This window comes from Battus philenor, unplaced genomic scaffold (assembly GCF_028537555.1).
Source record: "Battus philenor isolate CCGP_79_NKW_IND1 unplaced genomic scaffold, ilBatPhil1.0.hap1 SCAF_20, whole genome shotgun sequence".
NCBI lineage: Eukaryota > Metazoa > Arthropoda > Insecta > Lepidoptera > Papilionidae > Battus > Battus philenor.
Window position 1 is genome coordinate 10,056,504 of NW_027181683.1, and position 16,932 is coordinate 10,073,435.

At 32.5% G+C, this 16,932-nt stretch overlaps 1 protein-coding gene and 1 non-coding gene across 3 annotated transcripts in view; both read left to right on the forward strand.

The window, feature by feature from the left end:
- The window catches only part of ced-6 (PTB domain-containing adapter protein ced-6), a 98,427-nt gene extending 81,986 nt beyond the window's left edge, over positions 1 to 16,441 (forward strand). For both annotated transcript variants that reach the window (XM_068765645.1, XM_068765642.1), the window contains 8 exons: positions 6,198 to 6,436; positions 9,740 to 9,842; positions 10,524 to 10,692; positions 11,317 to 11,431; positions 11,643 to 11,731; positions 12,739 to 12,828; positions 13,888 to 14,309; positions 16,182 to 16,441. In XM_068765645.1, the coding sequence (XP_068621746.1) occupies positions 6,198 to 6,436; positions 9,740 to 9,842; positions 10,524 to 10,692; positions 11,317 to 11,431; positions 11,643 to 11,731; positions 12,739 to 12,828; positions 13,888 to 14,309; positions 16,182 to 16,259 (1,305 nt within the window). In that variant the 3' untranslated portion in view covers positions 16,260 to 16,441. The remainder of the gene's footprint in view (positions 1 to 6,197; positions 6,437 to 9,739; positions 9,843 to 10,523; positions 10,693 to 11,316; positions 11,432 to 11,642; positions 11,732 to 12,738; positions 12,829 to 13,887; positions 14,310 to 16,181) is intronic.
- Positions 7,116 to 7,189, forward strand: TRNAT-AGU (transfer RNA threonine (anticodon AGU)). The gene has a single exon. It is a non-coding gene; the product is annotated as a tRNA-Thr (tRNA).
- Positions 16,442 to 16,932: the final 491 nt, after the last annotated feature.

Here is a 16,932-nt window from a genome sequence, read left to right on the forward strand (position 1 = left end):
GTGGCTAAATATTGGTCCTTTTCTTACTTAGGATGGACTTCCGCGAGGTAACGCCTGATTCCATTAAATAATTATGACAAGTTTAACTAACAAAGTCACCGATCTGAAATAAGTTAATTTTTTTAATGCGACCGGCCAATAATTTTTGTCAGTACAAAGTCACGAGACAGATGGTATCCCTATAGATTTCCGCTACATTATCAAATTCCAAATGCGGTAATTAAGTTCATTAAATACTGTACATATAGTTTAGGTAATTCCTCGCAAGGAATGGTTAAGTAGTATCAATGCAGTTTGTAAAAGGTATTAATTAATAGTCATAAATGTGAAATACAGGAAACGTACCATAATCAAATAGGCTGTCATAACCGCTAGAACGAATCGTTTTAAACTGAAGTTATAAAAAATGTTTTATAACTGTATTCAAAACGAATGTTACATTTTCTATTAGAAATAGATTTAAGCGCAGCAATATTAAAAAAGGATATTCAAAATCTCAAGCTACTAACTTGGGCTAGAGATATCTTTATCATATTATATATAATGGAATAAATACATGAATGCAATAAATACATATTTTTTTTAAAATAAGGGATTCGATTTGAAAAAAAAGCTGTGGATGTCTTACAGCTGCGATGATGATTTTTAAATCAGAAATATTATTAGTCATTTTACAACAGCAATTTTAACTTAACATAGAGGTTGAGCAGTGGTATCCTAGCGGTGGAGGACAGAAACTTGCGATCGTAAGTCGCAAGTTCGATTCCCGAGATTAAATTTTTTTATAATTTACACTTTGTGCATTAATTATATAGAATTGCCACTACTTAAAAAGAAATTAAGTAGCGGCCTCCTCTGTGTACCATAAAAGGACACTGCGATCGTCAACCTACCGGCCACCCATAGATATCTATGAGAGAGGTCTATACTTGGTTTATGTGCAACTATTAGTTAGTATTTATTTTAGGCATGAATTCCTCTTTGGGCGGAGGCTTCCTTCATCTATCTGTATGATCATCCAGTATTGCTGAGCTATATTGGTTATATCATCAGCTCGTTGTCTATTTTGTCTGTCTTTATATTTGAACTGCTTACCTTAATTTATGCCTATTTTGTGGTGGTCCCATTTTTTGGTGGTTTCATTTTGTAGCTTGTATAGTTTAGTGTGTACCAACAACAGTCTGTTTCCAATTAATCTTATCGGAAATAAAATCTATTGGGGAGGCCCATGACTAGCTTTACATCCAATGGTGATGACGAATGCCGCTAGCAGAAAAACTGTCGAATAAAAATCGATAAAACTAAGACATGTTTCATTATGAAACTAATTTCATTCATTGTTCATGGATTCAACATTCTGAACCTGCCTTATAGTATAGGAAGAAAATTGGAAATAACACTAATTACAAATATATAATGTGAATTATAAAATATTAGAGACTTGACTTTTTGAAAGTGTTTAAAGCCTACTCGAAAGAATAAATATTTCTTTACAACATAAAATACAATTATCTTCACAAAAAGAAAGTTCAAATTGTTAGCTGACATTTGCCAGATAACCTCGCATTTGATTAGACATCGTGCCGCCCGTCTACATTGTTTCAGTATTCTCACGATTAAATCCGTTACTGTTTTAGAGGACGAATTTAAAACGGATATCCTGAGAGAACGGCGCAACCGTTATAATCGTCATGTCTTATTTTGAGTCTTGACATTACAAAAAATATTAAGAGATCATTCGAGACTTGGAAACAACAAAGTCAACAAAGTCTGTCCACTTTGTTGGTGAACGTCCCACTTTGTACTCGCCAGTCCGTAGTCTCCACTCCAGAACTTTAAGGCTACAACGGCTATCTTATCTGCGAGCTTATATAGCCTGCGAACTGGCAGTCTATCTCCTTATTTTAACCCTTTCCATGTCTTTTTTAACGACTACGGGCAAGTAATCATACCCGAAGAGACCATAATTTTAGTTCTTACTATTACATATGATATACTCTCTCTATTATATTAGAACATTTGTTAATTTTTCTGTAAATAATCATTCAAATTATAACTTATGACATACTTAATTTTTTAATTAATATTCACAGTCTAGCATCATTCTATTTTAAAGATAATTCATCTTTTTTTAACTGTAATCACATTTTAGGAAAGAAATTTCTTATAGTTTATTTACATTTAACTATAAATATGTTACTGATATTTCGGATAACACTTTTCCGTATTTATATTTAAAAATATAGGTCTAACAATTCGTTTCAATTCAGCCTGACGTAAAGCGGAAGTGACAATTTTTTTTTAAATCAAAAAGGCGGGCATGTCAACACAATGTACGGTCTCGACGACAAACTGCAGGGACGACCGGAAGCGATTACGTGGACAGTAATAACGCTCCGAGCCTGATGATACGGTGCGCGGCAATTTCGCGAAGACACTTCCTTTTACGTCCGTTAGTTAACCCAACGGCAACCGGTCAAGTCAAGGTTCAAGCGTATTGAATCTTCTTATTCACAGATGAAGTTGATACTGTTAACCCTGGAGGTTTTACAGTTTCATCAGAGTTGAGTTTACGAAACCATTCTGTTCCGTGAACTTAAAAATAAAACATAAACTGGACAGACACATTCTAGTTGCACGATGACGTTTATATGTAGCAAATCGCTCTACCCGAATAGAGGTGTGTAGTGTCGATGTATGCGGCTTGGCACGGCAGCATGGACTACAGGCGAACCAAGGTGGGATCCAGATCCAGCCTTGGTTCGCCCACGCTGTTCGAGATTATGGACCGGGACTCTAAGAATGGATATACACTATTACGAATCGTTTAATTTCAATGGTAAACATGGATTTAGCGGCAATCCTTGCAGAGACCCCTCAGGAGGCTTTGAGCCCAATCACTCCATGAAGCCTCCACTAAATTGACCTTCCTTGACAAAGCTTGGCGACTTCCCTTCTTTTGGTTGATTTGATGATCATGGGCATGGCTCTTGTGTTACAACTTATACATAATTCCAAATCTTTTCCTGCTATATTTTAATTTTTTTATATTATACGTATTGTAATTGTTGTTCACCACAAAAACAAGCAGGTGCCTCAGAATTTTTAAATGTTATAATAATAATTGTACCAATTTAAATGTTCTTCTTTTCTGTATTTTCTTGATAATAAATAGAAATATAACAATTAATGATACATTCTTCACCAAGTCCCTACACCTTATTATTCACAAAAATAAACGACTTCTGGATCATTAACCATTTTGACTTTAGCTCACAAGAACTATCAAACTTGGTCTAAGCGTAGTTTACTATCAAGCGCTCTTCCCCCTTACCGCGGAAACTAAATGCCTCTAAAGCATTCCGTCACAAAAAAAAAGTATGGTAATTTTTATAATTAGAATAGTTAAACGAACACACAGTTCATTACATACGTAATGATCTTTGAAACCCATGTATAGGAACGATTTTATTAATTTTAATATGGAGCGGAAAGGTATGAAAATGATTTATCGCTTCCGAGGACGAGAATCAGTTAGTTTGTATTGCTTACCAGCTTCTACTGATGCAACTCCGTCTTTCAGTATGATTAGGACTGCACGAACTGGAGATTAATGAATTACAAATATTATTTTCCTAAGATAAATTTTGTTCTCCTACGATGTTCATTGTAATAATTTTAAACAACACACATCTTTCAAAAACGAGTTTTACTTCGAAAATCATGCAATTTTTATTTAAACCGAACTGCGACAGTATTTGTACTATCTTAGCTGTGAATAATCAATTCCAATTTTAGTTAATAAAAAAGGTATTTTAAAAGCATTATGGTGACTACAAAGACTGAAGATTAATCAAACAGATATATTTCTGTCTCTTATCAAATGACATCATCGAATGTATATCATTGTGTTATAACCATTCTCTTCGACACAAAGCCATTCATTTACCTCGCCTGATATGATATCACTTGCATGAAGTAAAACTGGAATATTATCATACGGACATATACCGAACTAGTAAAGCCTTATATTCTCAAAACATATTTAAAATTTTAAACTTTTATATATACAAGAACATAGGTTGTAAAACAGCAACTTTTTATTTATTGGAAAACCAACAACAAACATACATTTTAATTACTAACAAAACTGACATAGGTGATAGGTTCACATTTATACAGAATGATAGGTGACTTCCGAAATTACCCTGACAACGGTCAGGCCTTCAATTTGGCTTACAGATTTGTTAAGTTTATTTTCGATTAGTTTTTATCTATAATTTCATAGGTAGCGAAGATATATGTTACCCATATAAATTTAAATAAAACCAACCCAAGTACCAAATAAAGTTACTTAACAAAGATAAATAAGTTTATTAACAGCATACTAATTTACATTGAATGTTTTAAAATGCAAAAGAATAAAGTAATTGACTTACTATAATAATAAGTAAAATAAGAGTAACTTCTTTTGTTTTACATATGTATACCGATTGTCTACCATTGTCAGTACCACCATTTGTCAGTAAAAAGCTTTAAAGCTTTTACAACTATTTCTATCCAGTTTAAAGTGATGAATCTGAAATATGCTACCTTAATTTCTATTGGATTATTTTTTCTATTGGAATGCGTCAGACATTTAACTTCTGCAAGTACAGTCTTTAAGGACAGATACTAAATACTAATTAATTTTGCTAAATCATCATGTGTACTTTCGAATTTTGAAAATGCTTTTTCTGACTATAACATCATTACGTTATTTATTACATTAATTGACTTTTCTTAATTGTACGTGCGGCTTCGGAGTAGTGAATTTGTTTTTGGTAACAATATTATTACATAGAATATTTTGATGGACTCTAACGATTTTCCATAAAACATTTCTCTAGAATGAATTATAGATCAGTGAAAGAAATTTCCTATTTATAATTGTTAACGAAATTGCAACATTCGACAAACATTACCCCGTCGACTGCCTATGTACATATCTATTAAAACTCCCCGGATGCGTACGGGTTAGATCTGCCCGAAATAAAGTAGGCTACATTATATCGAATCACCTTAAAAATACAGTTTAAAATAGCCTGCTCTGAATGTACTACAGACCACAGGATCATAACCAATAATATTTCATTAATCATTTTAAAAAATTCGTTCCCGACACTGACAAGCGCCATGTTGCGGCAAACGAAGGGTTAAGCTAGTCATTTCGTTTATGAGTATGTTCGCTTCAGTGCTAACCCTATTTCGAATCGCATCTGAACGTAATAGCATAAAATTACACCACTCATTTCCCCGGCGACCTTTCCTTCGTGACTGGAAAGCATGACGCGATGTGATATGCCTAGCGTTTGATTGTTGCTTGTCAGTTTGTACTACAGCAAACTTCTAATTAAACGAACATTTCTCTTTTACATACGTATAAAGTTTTTGTTTTCTACAACATTGCATAACATGAAAGAAATTACAATGTCTGTTACATTAAGTAAAAGAAGAGTTTGTTCTAGATATTTCTTCAGCATATTGCAAAACCATAGTTTACATTTTTATACTCTTGTTTACCGACTACACTAGCCTTTTTATTTTAAGACGAATTATAAATGTCTCTGTATAAATTGGTGTAATTTTCTTGAAATTGTATCGACAGCTCCAATCGAATTTCTACCTAGCGCTAACTTTAAATTGTCCGTTGAAACGATGTAAGAGCTTGTCAGCCCACTAATAAGGTAAAATAAAAAAAAAAACAGATAGAGCAATGGCTCCCGAAGAAAACCCATGAATTACTATAAATAGGTTGTGAGATTCTTCCTAGGGCCAGTAGGTCTTGAGTTAGTAACAACAAAAGTTTCAAGAAAAAGTGTGTATATTCATTGGAGCTTCGGCTATAATTATGTTGACGTAAATTAACAATTTTATTTCCTTGGAATTCCCCTTTTCGATGCCGTAATATTGCCTCAAAAAAAGTCTAAGCTAAGCACTTAGTGCTTTACCCATTAAAATTTAGCGAAGTTGGAAATATCAACATTTGTGAATGACAGATAAAAAATATAGAGTCATTTGACAGTTAATTGAGTTTCTTTCACAATTCTCTCAATAACAACTTTAAAAACACTTTAAGAAAACTCAAAGTTATGCAATATTAGTGGTCGATTTCAACATATACCATTTTATATCTTTAATTTTTTTTCTATTTCCAGGAGCCGAGATCAAATAACATTTTGTACCAGTTCCCTCTCCACCGGATATCCTACTGCGCGGACGACAAGGGCGTGAAAAAGTATTTCTCCTTCATCGCAAAAGGTGGCAGCACCGTCAACGGAGTAAACGGCCATGACAGTGGAAATATGGAGAAACATGAATGTTTCGTTTTCATTTCCACTAAACTGGCTTCCGAAATTACTCTGACAATTGGCCAGGCCTTCGATTTGGCTTACAGGTTTGTTAAGTTTAATTTCGATTAATTTGCATCTATAACTTCAAATGCAGCGAAAATATATTATATGTTACCCATATTAATTTAAATGAAATCAACCCAATTAACATTAAGTAACTTTAATGCAAATATCAGTTAGTTTATTAACAGCCTACTCATTTACATTGAACGTTTTAGAATGCAAAAGAATAAAGTAATTGTCTAAGTATAATAATAAATAAAATAAGAGCAGCTTTCTAGGTACGAAGATTAATTGGTTATAGGTGGAAAAGATTTAAATATGTTGAAGTTAGTTATATATCGATTATCAGCAAAAACCGTTAAAATTTTACACCTTTTTCCAATCATCATATAATCATCATATAAAGTGATTAATGAAAAATGAGTTAATTAAAAAATTAAGTTATTGGAATGCGACAGGCCAATAACTTCAGGCTAATAAAGTCTGCAGGGACACATGGTAAACAGTAAATAATACTATATTATCATTACGTTATTTACTATTTCTGACATTGTTGCTTTTTAGACAGAGATTTTCAAAATTTTCATTGGCAGGAAATGCGCAACATAAAAGTAAATTACAATTTTTAAAGCAAAGATTCGTTTTGTTTCACAAATATATTCACACTTATGTACATATGTGTTTACCATATTGGTATCTATTTTCATTGTTTGTTGTCAAGGCGCCGTGGCTTAGTTGGTTAAAGCGCCTGTCTAGTAAACAGGAGATCGCGAGTTCGAATCTCGCCGGGGCCTGAGTGTTTGAACTCTATATTTTTGTAATATCTTTAGTATATTCCATTTAAAATTATAATAAAACTGTTTGTGCTATTTTTTAAATACAAATTTTCTTGTTTCCGTTATGTTTGGTTGCAAAACTAACTTACAGAACCCGGTTCACCTGTTTCATCTAATTGCATTATTAAAATATTATGCAAAAGGTTAAAAAATTAGATTATTTTTTGTAACATATCTATGATGGCAAGCGTTATTATTTAAAACCAAACCAAACAAAAAAGTGATTGCCTATTTGAAAGGTTTCTCTTGAATTATAAAGAACTGTAGGTTGTTATTGATTTAATTGATGAATTAATTTATGAACCAATATATTTCAGTTCATATACTTACAAACTTTTAGTGATTTGATCTTTAGAACACAAACTAAATATTTCTGTAAAGAAACTACTTTGAGATTCATCGTAATAATTTATTAAAATTTAACTTTTAACAATTAATATTATTACATTCCTATTTCAGTGTAATGTAATTAATTCTATTTTCGGACTTGATAAGAAGTTTATATTAGTCATACAACTACCGACTTTTATCAGAATACGTGCAATCTACTGTTTGTTTGTGATTTTCATACACTATCTTTGTTTTTAAGAATTACTTAAATGTTAAATCTTCTTAAAACAAGTACGTAAGATGTAATGGAGTAGTATGAAGTTTTAATTCGGTAAATATTTAGTGAATTTTATTATACCTACGCTTATTCACTTTAGATGGCGCTGTAACTAATAAAAGTACATAGTATTAAATGTCATATTTTAAAGCTACCAGCGCCATTTTTGAAAACCGACGAAATTTTTTAAACTTAAAGGTTCTGAAATAATTTAATCATATCTTTATTTTACATAAGCGATTGTAAAGAAAGATTTCTTCTCCTTCTTAGTTATTTTTAACATAGTATATTTCGTACCATAATATGTAACATTTCATTAGTGAGTGATTATTATATCCATATATATCCACATGTCCACTATGTATTGCCCAGTAGATATAACCTATACCGCATTAAATCCGCCTTTACAAATTATTAAAAAAGGATTAATAAGTAAATATATTGATTTTTATTATTTTAAGTACGAATTTTGCCTGTCCTTGTATTTTATTAATGATATAATGTTTTAAGAGATGATTATGGCAAGTAAATCAGAAATCCAACAACCAGATTGGGACGACCTATTTCGTTCGCCGAGTAGGCGATAACGAGAAAAGAAATTTTTTAAAAAAATAGTACTTTTATCATTACTTGCATCATACTTTTTGAAAAAGTAGCAGTATGTAAACATGTCCTAATACTTACACAACAAAGATACGGTTGAAAGAGCGCTATATTAATTCTCTTCGGAGATTAAAATATTTAAGCTTACAATAATGTTTGTTACTTCTTGTTAAATTAATATCCTTCACAAACGAAATACATTATTACGATTTATATTCGTTTTTCACGGTGCCTGCATTTTTTATTTATTTAGAGAAGTAGTTTTTTCAAACTAAAGATAATAATAATAGTTCAGAAATACGATGATAAGCCCTTGATACGTCATGATAAGGATGAAACATAAGACATAATATTGTTAAGTTTACGTTCCTCGACAAGGAGTATAGTTGTTAATTGATTTGGTTTCTTCAACTAAGTGACACTGCGCTCATTTTACGTTGAGGTTATCTTTATTCAAGCTAACCAAACTCCTTAACAAATCACAGCAGACCCCTGATGTAGCCCGCGATCCCGGGGAGGCACCTTGATGCTCTGAGATAAGTAGCCCGGTAGAATGCTACTACCGTACAATTAATGCGTTTTCCTTGTATCATGCTATGCATGTTAAAACTATAACTTTGTTATATTAATACAAGATAAGAACAGGTTCTGTATTATATTTAGAATTGCGCTTTTATAAGTGTTTTACAAATTCTATTATACGAGCTAAAAATCTAAAGAAAAAAGTACTAAAAAAATAGAATTTGTAAAATAACATTACTGAGGTGTCACAAATTTGGCACAAATCGCTAGCGCATCACACGTGGGATAGCAAACATTTCTTAGGTAATGTTGTTTTTACCTTGAGAAATCATTTTTCGTTTATTGACTGTTGTTATTATTTTTTATTTTGATTTATTATAATATTTATTATTATATACATTTACCTTATGTTACTTAATTTTGAAATAAAAACGGTCGACAAACAGATATATCGTTTCGTGCCACATTTCGACGTATAGCACTCTTTTTTTGAAAATTTAGTGAAATAACTAATCCAGTAGTTGTCATTTGACATTTTTACTATTATGGTACAGGCAGTAAATGTCAAAGTTTTTTTTTGGAATTGGTTTGACAGCTTTGATAACCATCCGTAATAATATAATGATCCACATTATTAATAAATAGAGTATTGCATTCGGAATAGTTAGTAGCATAGCCTTACTAATCATAATACTTTTGGCGGCAAAAATGACTGGTTGTCAATAGTAATAGTGATGTGATTTCATTATCATAGTGTTAACGTTTTTTTTTTTCAGGCGGTTCTTAAACGACAATGGCAAATATATTGAAATGCAGAAGTTAACTCTACAGAACAAGAAACTCGAGTTACAAATGAACGTGTACAAAAATCGATTGCAGGTGCGTTGATACATAATATATATTATATTAGGTCCAAAAATATCGGCCAGATATTGGAAACTGTTTATAATTTTATTAAAAATACCTATATTCCTTTAATGTAATTTATCAATGACTTACCGAAAGGTCCGTCCAATAAGCCACAAGACCTCCACTGCTGGACCTGGCCTTCCTCAGAGATCTCCAATAGCACCGGTCGGACCGGATTGCATTCAACACCTCCCGGCGCATAAGGTTGTCTATCCATGAGCGTCCTTCGCTGGGTTCGCCCACTCCAGAACCTTAAATTCTTTGTTGTCTTCTGTTCTGCTCTTTAACTTGATAATTCGCGGGGCTATGCCGGTTACTTTCGCTTCTGATCGATTGTAATTAATCGATTAACTGTTACAAATAGTAATGTCGTTTCTGTCGACATAATTTACAGAAAAACTAAAACCGATTGATTTTTACCGCTCCGGCATTGAAAATTTGTATACTAAATGGCAAGAGGTTGTTGATAACGAAGGTGATTATATTGTTGATTAGCAATAAATACTTGTTGAAAATGTAGACGTATGAATTTAACTTAAGAATGCGACATCACTTTCCAGTTCCCCTAATATATATGTGATTAACATTTATTCAAAAGACATTTTAATATCTAGACGTGAAATTAAAACAAAAATTGATTTCGCTTTCCAGGAGTTATCCAAGATAACTTACAAGGACGACCTGTCAGCGTACTTAGCACGGAATAGTCTCGCCGAGATCACAGAGTTCAAGGCACCCCAGGAGTTGGATAAACAGATCGCCTCGCTAACTCTGGCAAACGGCTTCAGCGCCATGAATGGAAACAAGACTCCTGACATGGGTGAGTTTGTTGGTCCTGAGAGAACTCAATAACACAATTAAATTTAAAAAACACTATAATTTCTCGTAAGATTCTCGTATAACAATCGATTTTTATTCATTACTACCTGACTCGATAGATGTTGTCTCGTTTTAGTTATGTGTTTATTAGTAATTCGAACCCTATTAAATAAAAGAAATTTATTTCAAGTACATTGTTTTTTATAAGGCTTTTTGATACCAGAAAATGTTTAGTTGGACTGTCCATGTACAAATCAATAGTCTCTAATAGTCTCTTTTCTGGTTCGTAAATAAATAATATTGTTGTTGTTTACCAAAAACGAGTACAGACTATATATGACTGACCATGTGAATACGAATTTGAATATGTAGTAATTCGAAATTTGAAAATGCTTTTTCTTACTGTGTTATCATTTCGACATTAAAGACCTTATTCATTCATCCCGTTAAAGCCTACACCTATAACCAGTCACCCTGTATGGTATATTGTATGTATGTGACGCTAAAGTGCTGCCGATGAAGGCAAACCTTCTTGTACTAATGCTGTATAAATAGTTCATCATTTACCGCCTTAACCAATCACCCTGTATAAAATACTTATGTTTGTTCTAATATACGTTTGCAGGTGCCGACGCTTTGTCCAACAACTCGACGGACACGTTCAACTCGAGCGGCGACAACAATCTTCTGCTGTCCACGCCGCCTCCCACTCACAACGGCAAGCCCGGCCTGGCTCCTGGGTGAGTGCTTCCTCCCAGCGGTCTCCCACTTGCCTTTGTTGCTTTCATTCATCTACGAAATTAGTCGATGAATCGATTTCTTAGGAAAATCCCGATTTTAACCGACTTCGTAGCTCATTGAACGACTTAAAGAATCTAAAAGCAATATTAAATAAATTTAAAGAATTTTATCACTTGACGATGTACTTAATAGAATTTTTTAATTTTCCAGAAAACTCCTGGGTGACTTGACGTCTAGCAAGAATCCTGTAGTTGGAACCAAATTAGAAGGGTTACTTCTAAACTCTGACTCAGATAGCGGTGAGGATTTTTTTAATATACAGTAGATATTTCAGTAATACCATTAGAAGTTAAGATAGAAATCACCAAGGCAACGGCATATGTCTACCACTTATTATAATGTATAAACATTACTGTGTTCGGATATGAAATTTCACGCAAGATTTTGTCATACAAGTAGTAATCAATATGCAAATATATACATGTGTAATTTATGTACATATTATGCCCTCCTGTTTAAGTATGTGTTTGTAAGTAACGTAATAATAGTATAAATTGTGAATAACAAAGCACAATATAAAAAAATAAAAAATATGTATACTACTGTGTAAGGAGGTGTGTAAAAAACCTTTTCGAAGCAAAAAATATTTTTAACTTTACTATACGATGGTAGCTCTTTAAAACAATATTATTAATTTATTTATATGAAACTGTTAATAAATGTAACCCCAACGTAAGTCTCAATAACATACATATGAAGAACATTCATATCTAATTCATTTACTAAAATACCCCGCGATAAATTTTGCACATCGGTCCTTTGGAAAATAACAATCGGCTAATTTCTGCTTCATAGAGCGTTATCTCTGTCGCACAAAATACAACGACTGACAAAACATCACAGGTACCGTGGGACAGAGATAGTACTCTACGAAGCCAAAATTAGCCGATTGTCTCTTTCCAAACGTCGATGTGCAATATTTATCGTCGGGTACTGTAAGTAATTTACAATAAATAATATTTTTTTTATTACGACTTAACTTTTTACAATATAAAATGCCAGACGTAATATATATCGTTCTGTACCTGTCAACGTTTGACATGTGGAGAATAAAATTTCGTCTCTTAAACATTTTTTTTTAAATAATTTATATTTTAGTGAAAAAATTTAGAGGTAATATTAATAAAAGTGTAGAGTGGGATATGCACGACACCTATAATTTTCTGTCATTTAAGCGTTATTATATTTTTAATTGCATTATTGAATTTAAAGGTAATAATAGAGTGATAATTTGTATTTTGAACAGACTTCGACCCGCGAGCCTTCGAGTCAGACAAAGCGCCGCGATTCCCAGCGCCTACCCTTGACAACACCGTGTCCCCGGCCCCTCCGCTGTGTAAGTAGTATATAATATATTTAGTAGTATCAATTTCTAATTCACGCTATAAATTTAAAAAGTTTATACAAAAACTAGTGAATTTTTCTGCTACAGTGTAAAGGATTTTGCAATGTTAATACAGATTCACATTGAATTAATTAAATCACATTACTGAAAGTGATCACGAAAAAATATAACAATATAATTATCAAATCAGGGAATGTAAGGAACCGTTCCTTTAAACGATCCAAATAAAATATATTACGTTCAAATGAGAACGCTTCATATTACTACTAGCCACTTCAAAAGTCATCAGGAAGGAACACATCAAGATCACTAATATACGCGTTACACAGGTGATAGTGATAACCTACCCGTGCGAGGAAAATTAAAGCTAGTTTGAATCAATGTTGCTTATATTACAGAAAACATTTATAATCGTGACTGACCTAAACACAATAGCAACTACTTTCTGACAGTCAGCGTCCGAATTCAAATTTCGAATTTGAATTAAGTATGAGAGTCATTAAATTAACACTAAAAAGTATTTGTAACGTTATGATGGCCAGTGATATTGATCGTTTTTACATGAACGCTCCAAACATTTAAAATAATAAAATTTATTATATTATTATATTTAACAATTAAAGCTGTGTTCACATTGATATTTTAAACATATTCAGAAAGTACGCATCTCAAATTTAATATAATCTAATTGATCAATGGAATAATCCGAGCGATAACAACAACACGAAATTTTCTTAACGTAAAAAAAATTATCATCGTGTCAATCGACAGACGCCCACTGCAAGGCATAAGCATCCCCCAAAGATCGTCATAATAACCGATCTTGTGCTGCCCGCATCCATCGACTTCTCTTAACGTGGACTATGCCATCGGTCCTCCTATGGGGCCATATGCCGCGACTACCGAATCGCGGTCGACACTCGAGAACCTTTCGTCACCAACAAAAAAAAAATATGATTACAACATATCCAACAAATACAAACAAATCAAAATACAAAGAACCACAATCTATTATAATGTTGTAATGATATAATTATTTTTGTTTTCCAGTGGCACCGCCGCCAAAAGCTTCAAAGCGGCAAACATCTCCTCTCCAACAGCCCGCGTCCCCGCCAGTGAACGGAAGTGACCTGTTCGGATCCGCTCCATTTTCGCCATCCAACGCTGGTACCCAGAATACCCACACCCCAAACGCCGCCCACGCGTCCCCATTCGCCGCACACAATGCCTCGAAACCAAATTACGATATCAGCGACTTCAATCTCCATACATCGGTCTTCAATAGCTCCAATGCGTCCTTCCCCAACGGCCTGACTGGCTACGATCCGTTTGAGACGCAGAAAACTGGCAACATTTTTGGCAACGGCTTCGGGAACACTTTCAACGGCTTCGGCAATCTCAGCGAGAAGCAAACTGTTGAGCTGGACAGCAGCTTCAACGGGTTCCTAGACAAAACTATCTCAGAGATGAAGGTTTGTTAATTGTATCGTAATAATAAAATTAAAATAAACGGTGGTGGATGCAAAAGCTTTAAAGGAGTAAGTGGATGGTACACCCTGTCTAAAAATCAATAGTTTAACCCTTTCACGACCACGGGGACGCCGGTGTCCCAAGCAAAAATCATGGATTAATTAAATATTTACGTAACCATTGTAAATTATTTTTTTGTTTTAATATTTCGGAAAGTACCTTTTTATTATTTTTTACTGGCAATATAGGATAACTAACACCGTTTATTGTTTATCGTCATCGGAACGTTAGAGTTCTTTTGGCGCGAATGATCTGCTGTTTGGAATAAATAATTGATATTGTAAAAGTGCTTTTCAAGTTTTTACAGTGTCAAATTATCATTACCTGGTAAATAAATTGTTATTCTAAATATTCAGTAGTAATGTATTTATGTTGTATTCTGTGATAAATCGTTAGAAAGATTATGGGACACGGATGTCCCTGTCGGCGTAAAGGAATACTTTTTATACGGAATTTCTTAACTTTTGGCCTGGTGATGTACCAAAATTCTATCATTTTCTTATTCATATTTTTCTCAGAATACGTTTCGTAAGGGACGTGAAGTTTTTGAACTTCGAAAAAATTAAATTCTTCAAATTTTTGTGGGCGACAATAGCGATGAGGAAGATGACTTAGTGCTTGATGACGAAGACCAAAGACTTCTAGTACAGGATGATGACCAAGGGGTATTTGATGTCGAGGTTGAAGAGACGCCGACTCTTCAACGGCAAGAATCACCTGAACCTTCAACGTCTCAAAAAAACAATCCATCTAATCATTAACCAATCATGTAACAACAGGAATTGTTTCGCCGAGTACCACAAATAACTTGCCCTTTTATATTAATATTTTTCATAAACAAGTAAAAAAAAGTACACTTAGTAACAAATGTACATTATTTACAACAAAACAGACTTACCAATAAGTAAACCAAAATTTAGAGTTTAAGTAGAAAGTAACCCTTAGCGACCATAGGGACATATTTGTCCCATAAATTTCCAAAAAAAATGTAAAACTTTTTTGAATTTTTAGTATAAATTATGTTTTTAGGATGCCTATTTATTCATTACATTTAGCTAAATTAATTAAATAAGGTACCGTAACCTTATGGTCCTGAAAGGGTTAAGAAATAATGAATGACATAACGCGTTAAAAAACGTTTTTAAATTTTTGAGATTTCGTACTGTCAAAAAAATATTGGTCTGTCGCATTCTAATGGAGTTTCATAGTTATCACTTTATGCTCGGTAATTAAAAATAGGTTGTAAAAACTTAAAAGCTTTTTGCTGACAAATGTGCATTCACCTCTTTAAGCTTGTACATCAGTCATCTTGTATGTTCGCCATCACTTATCAATACAGATTTTTACGTCCCTTTTTCATTATTAAATTTAAGAAGTATATGAAGGTAATTTTCTTAAATAATAATAATAATAAATACCATTATCAGTTTCATTATTAATATTACATTTTTAATTTTTGGCAGATTAATAACTGGTAAGTTGAAAATATAGATTCCATTAATATTTAATAAACAAATTTCAATTATGGAATCAATGGAATCCAAACGTAATACCAACATGGCTAAATCATAAAAGATGTCGCTTTGTCCAACCATTGCCAAAAGCATACCTATTAAATTAGTAGAAAGCTGTAAACATAATTAGACATTTAGTTATTAACAAAATATTTAAACATACTTGATTCACGAATTAGAAATAAATAAATAAAAGTTGCTTTCATGCTTGTATTATTAAATGTAACAATTTATAAAACAATGAATAAATAATAGTGGAAAATTACTATCATGCAAATTTATTTTATTTAATTTTCACAGGATGGATTCAGCCGGGGGATCAGCTTTGGAAACGAAGATTTTTCAATAGACAACTTGGATCCCCTGAAAAAGAATTAAAACAAAAATCAAACTTTCATGAAATAAAATAGGCAAAGTGTTAGACAATAACAATCCTCGTCTGAGTTCACATAATTTAGTTTAAATAAATGCAATATTTTTCGGTAAAACATTATGAATTAATTATAAAACATTAGTTTTAAGTATTGTGTGGACTGATACGATGATAATGTATTTTTTTTTTTAAAATGTGTGTTGCCATGTTATTGGTTACAAAGGTATTCGTTGAATCCGTGATAGTAGATAATATTAATAATGTATTTCTAACTAAATAAAGTTTATGTATCCTTACTTAGATCTTGTAAGAATCTCGAAATTATAACCAGTAATATGACAAAACATTATTACTTTTTTATTATAAGAATATATTGGTGATATAATAATTTGAAATTATGCTCAATGTCATTCTAAAGTGCCTTTATTTATACAAATAGCGCACTTTTTATCGAAAACTATAAATACAATTTTAATGCTTTTGCATTAAAATAGTAAAAGCGTAATATTTTGGGACGTAAAATATTATTAAGCAAAAATTTGAAGATCGCCTCAAATTATTCTGTGATAATTCTTTTCAAGTTGAGGGACTTCAAATACAATTAATTCGATCGAATTAACTGGGTCCATAATGACTGATTAGTATACAAACTAATAAATAATAAATGAAATTTAAAAT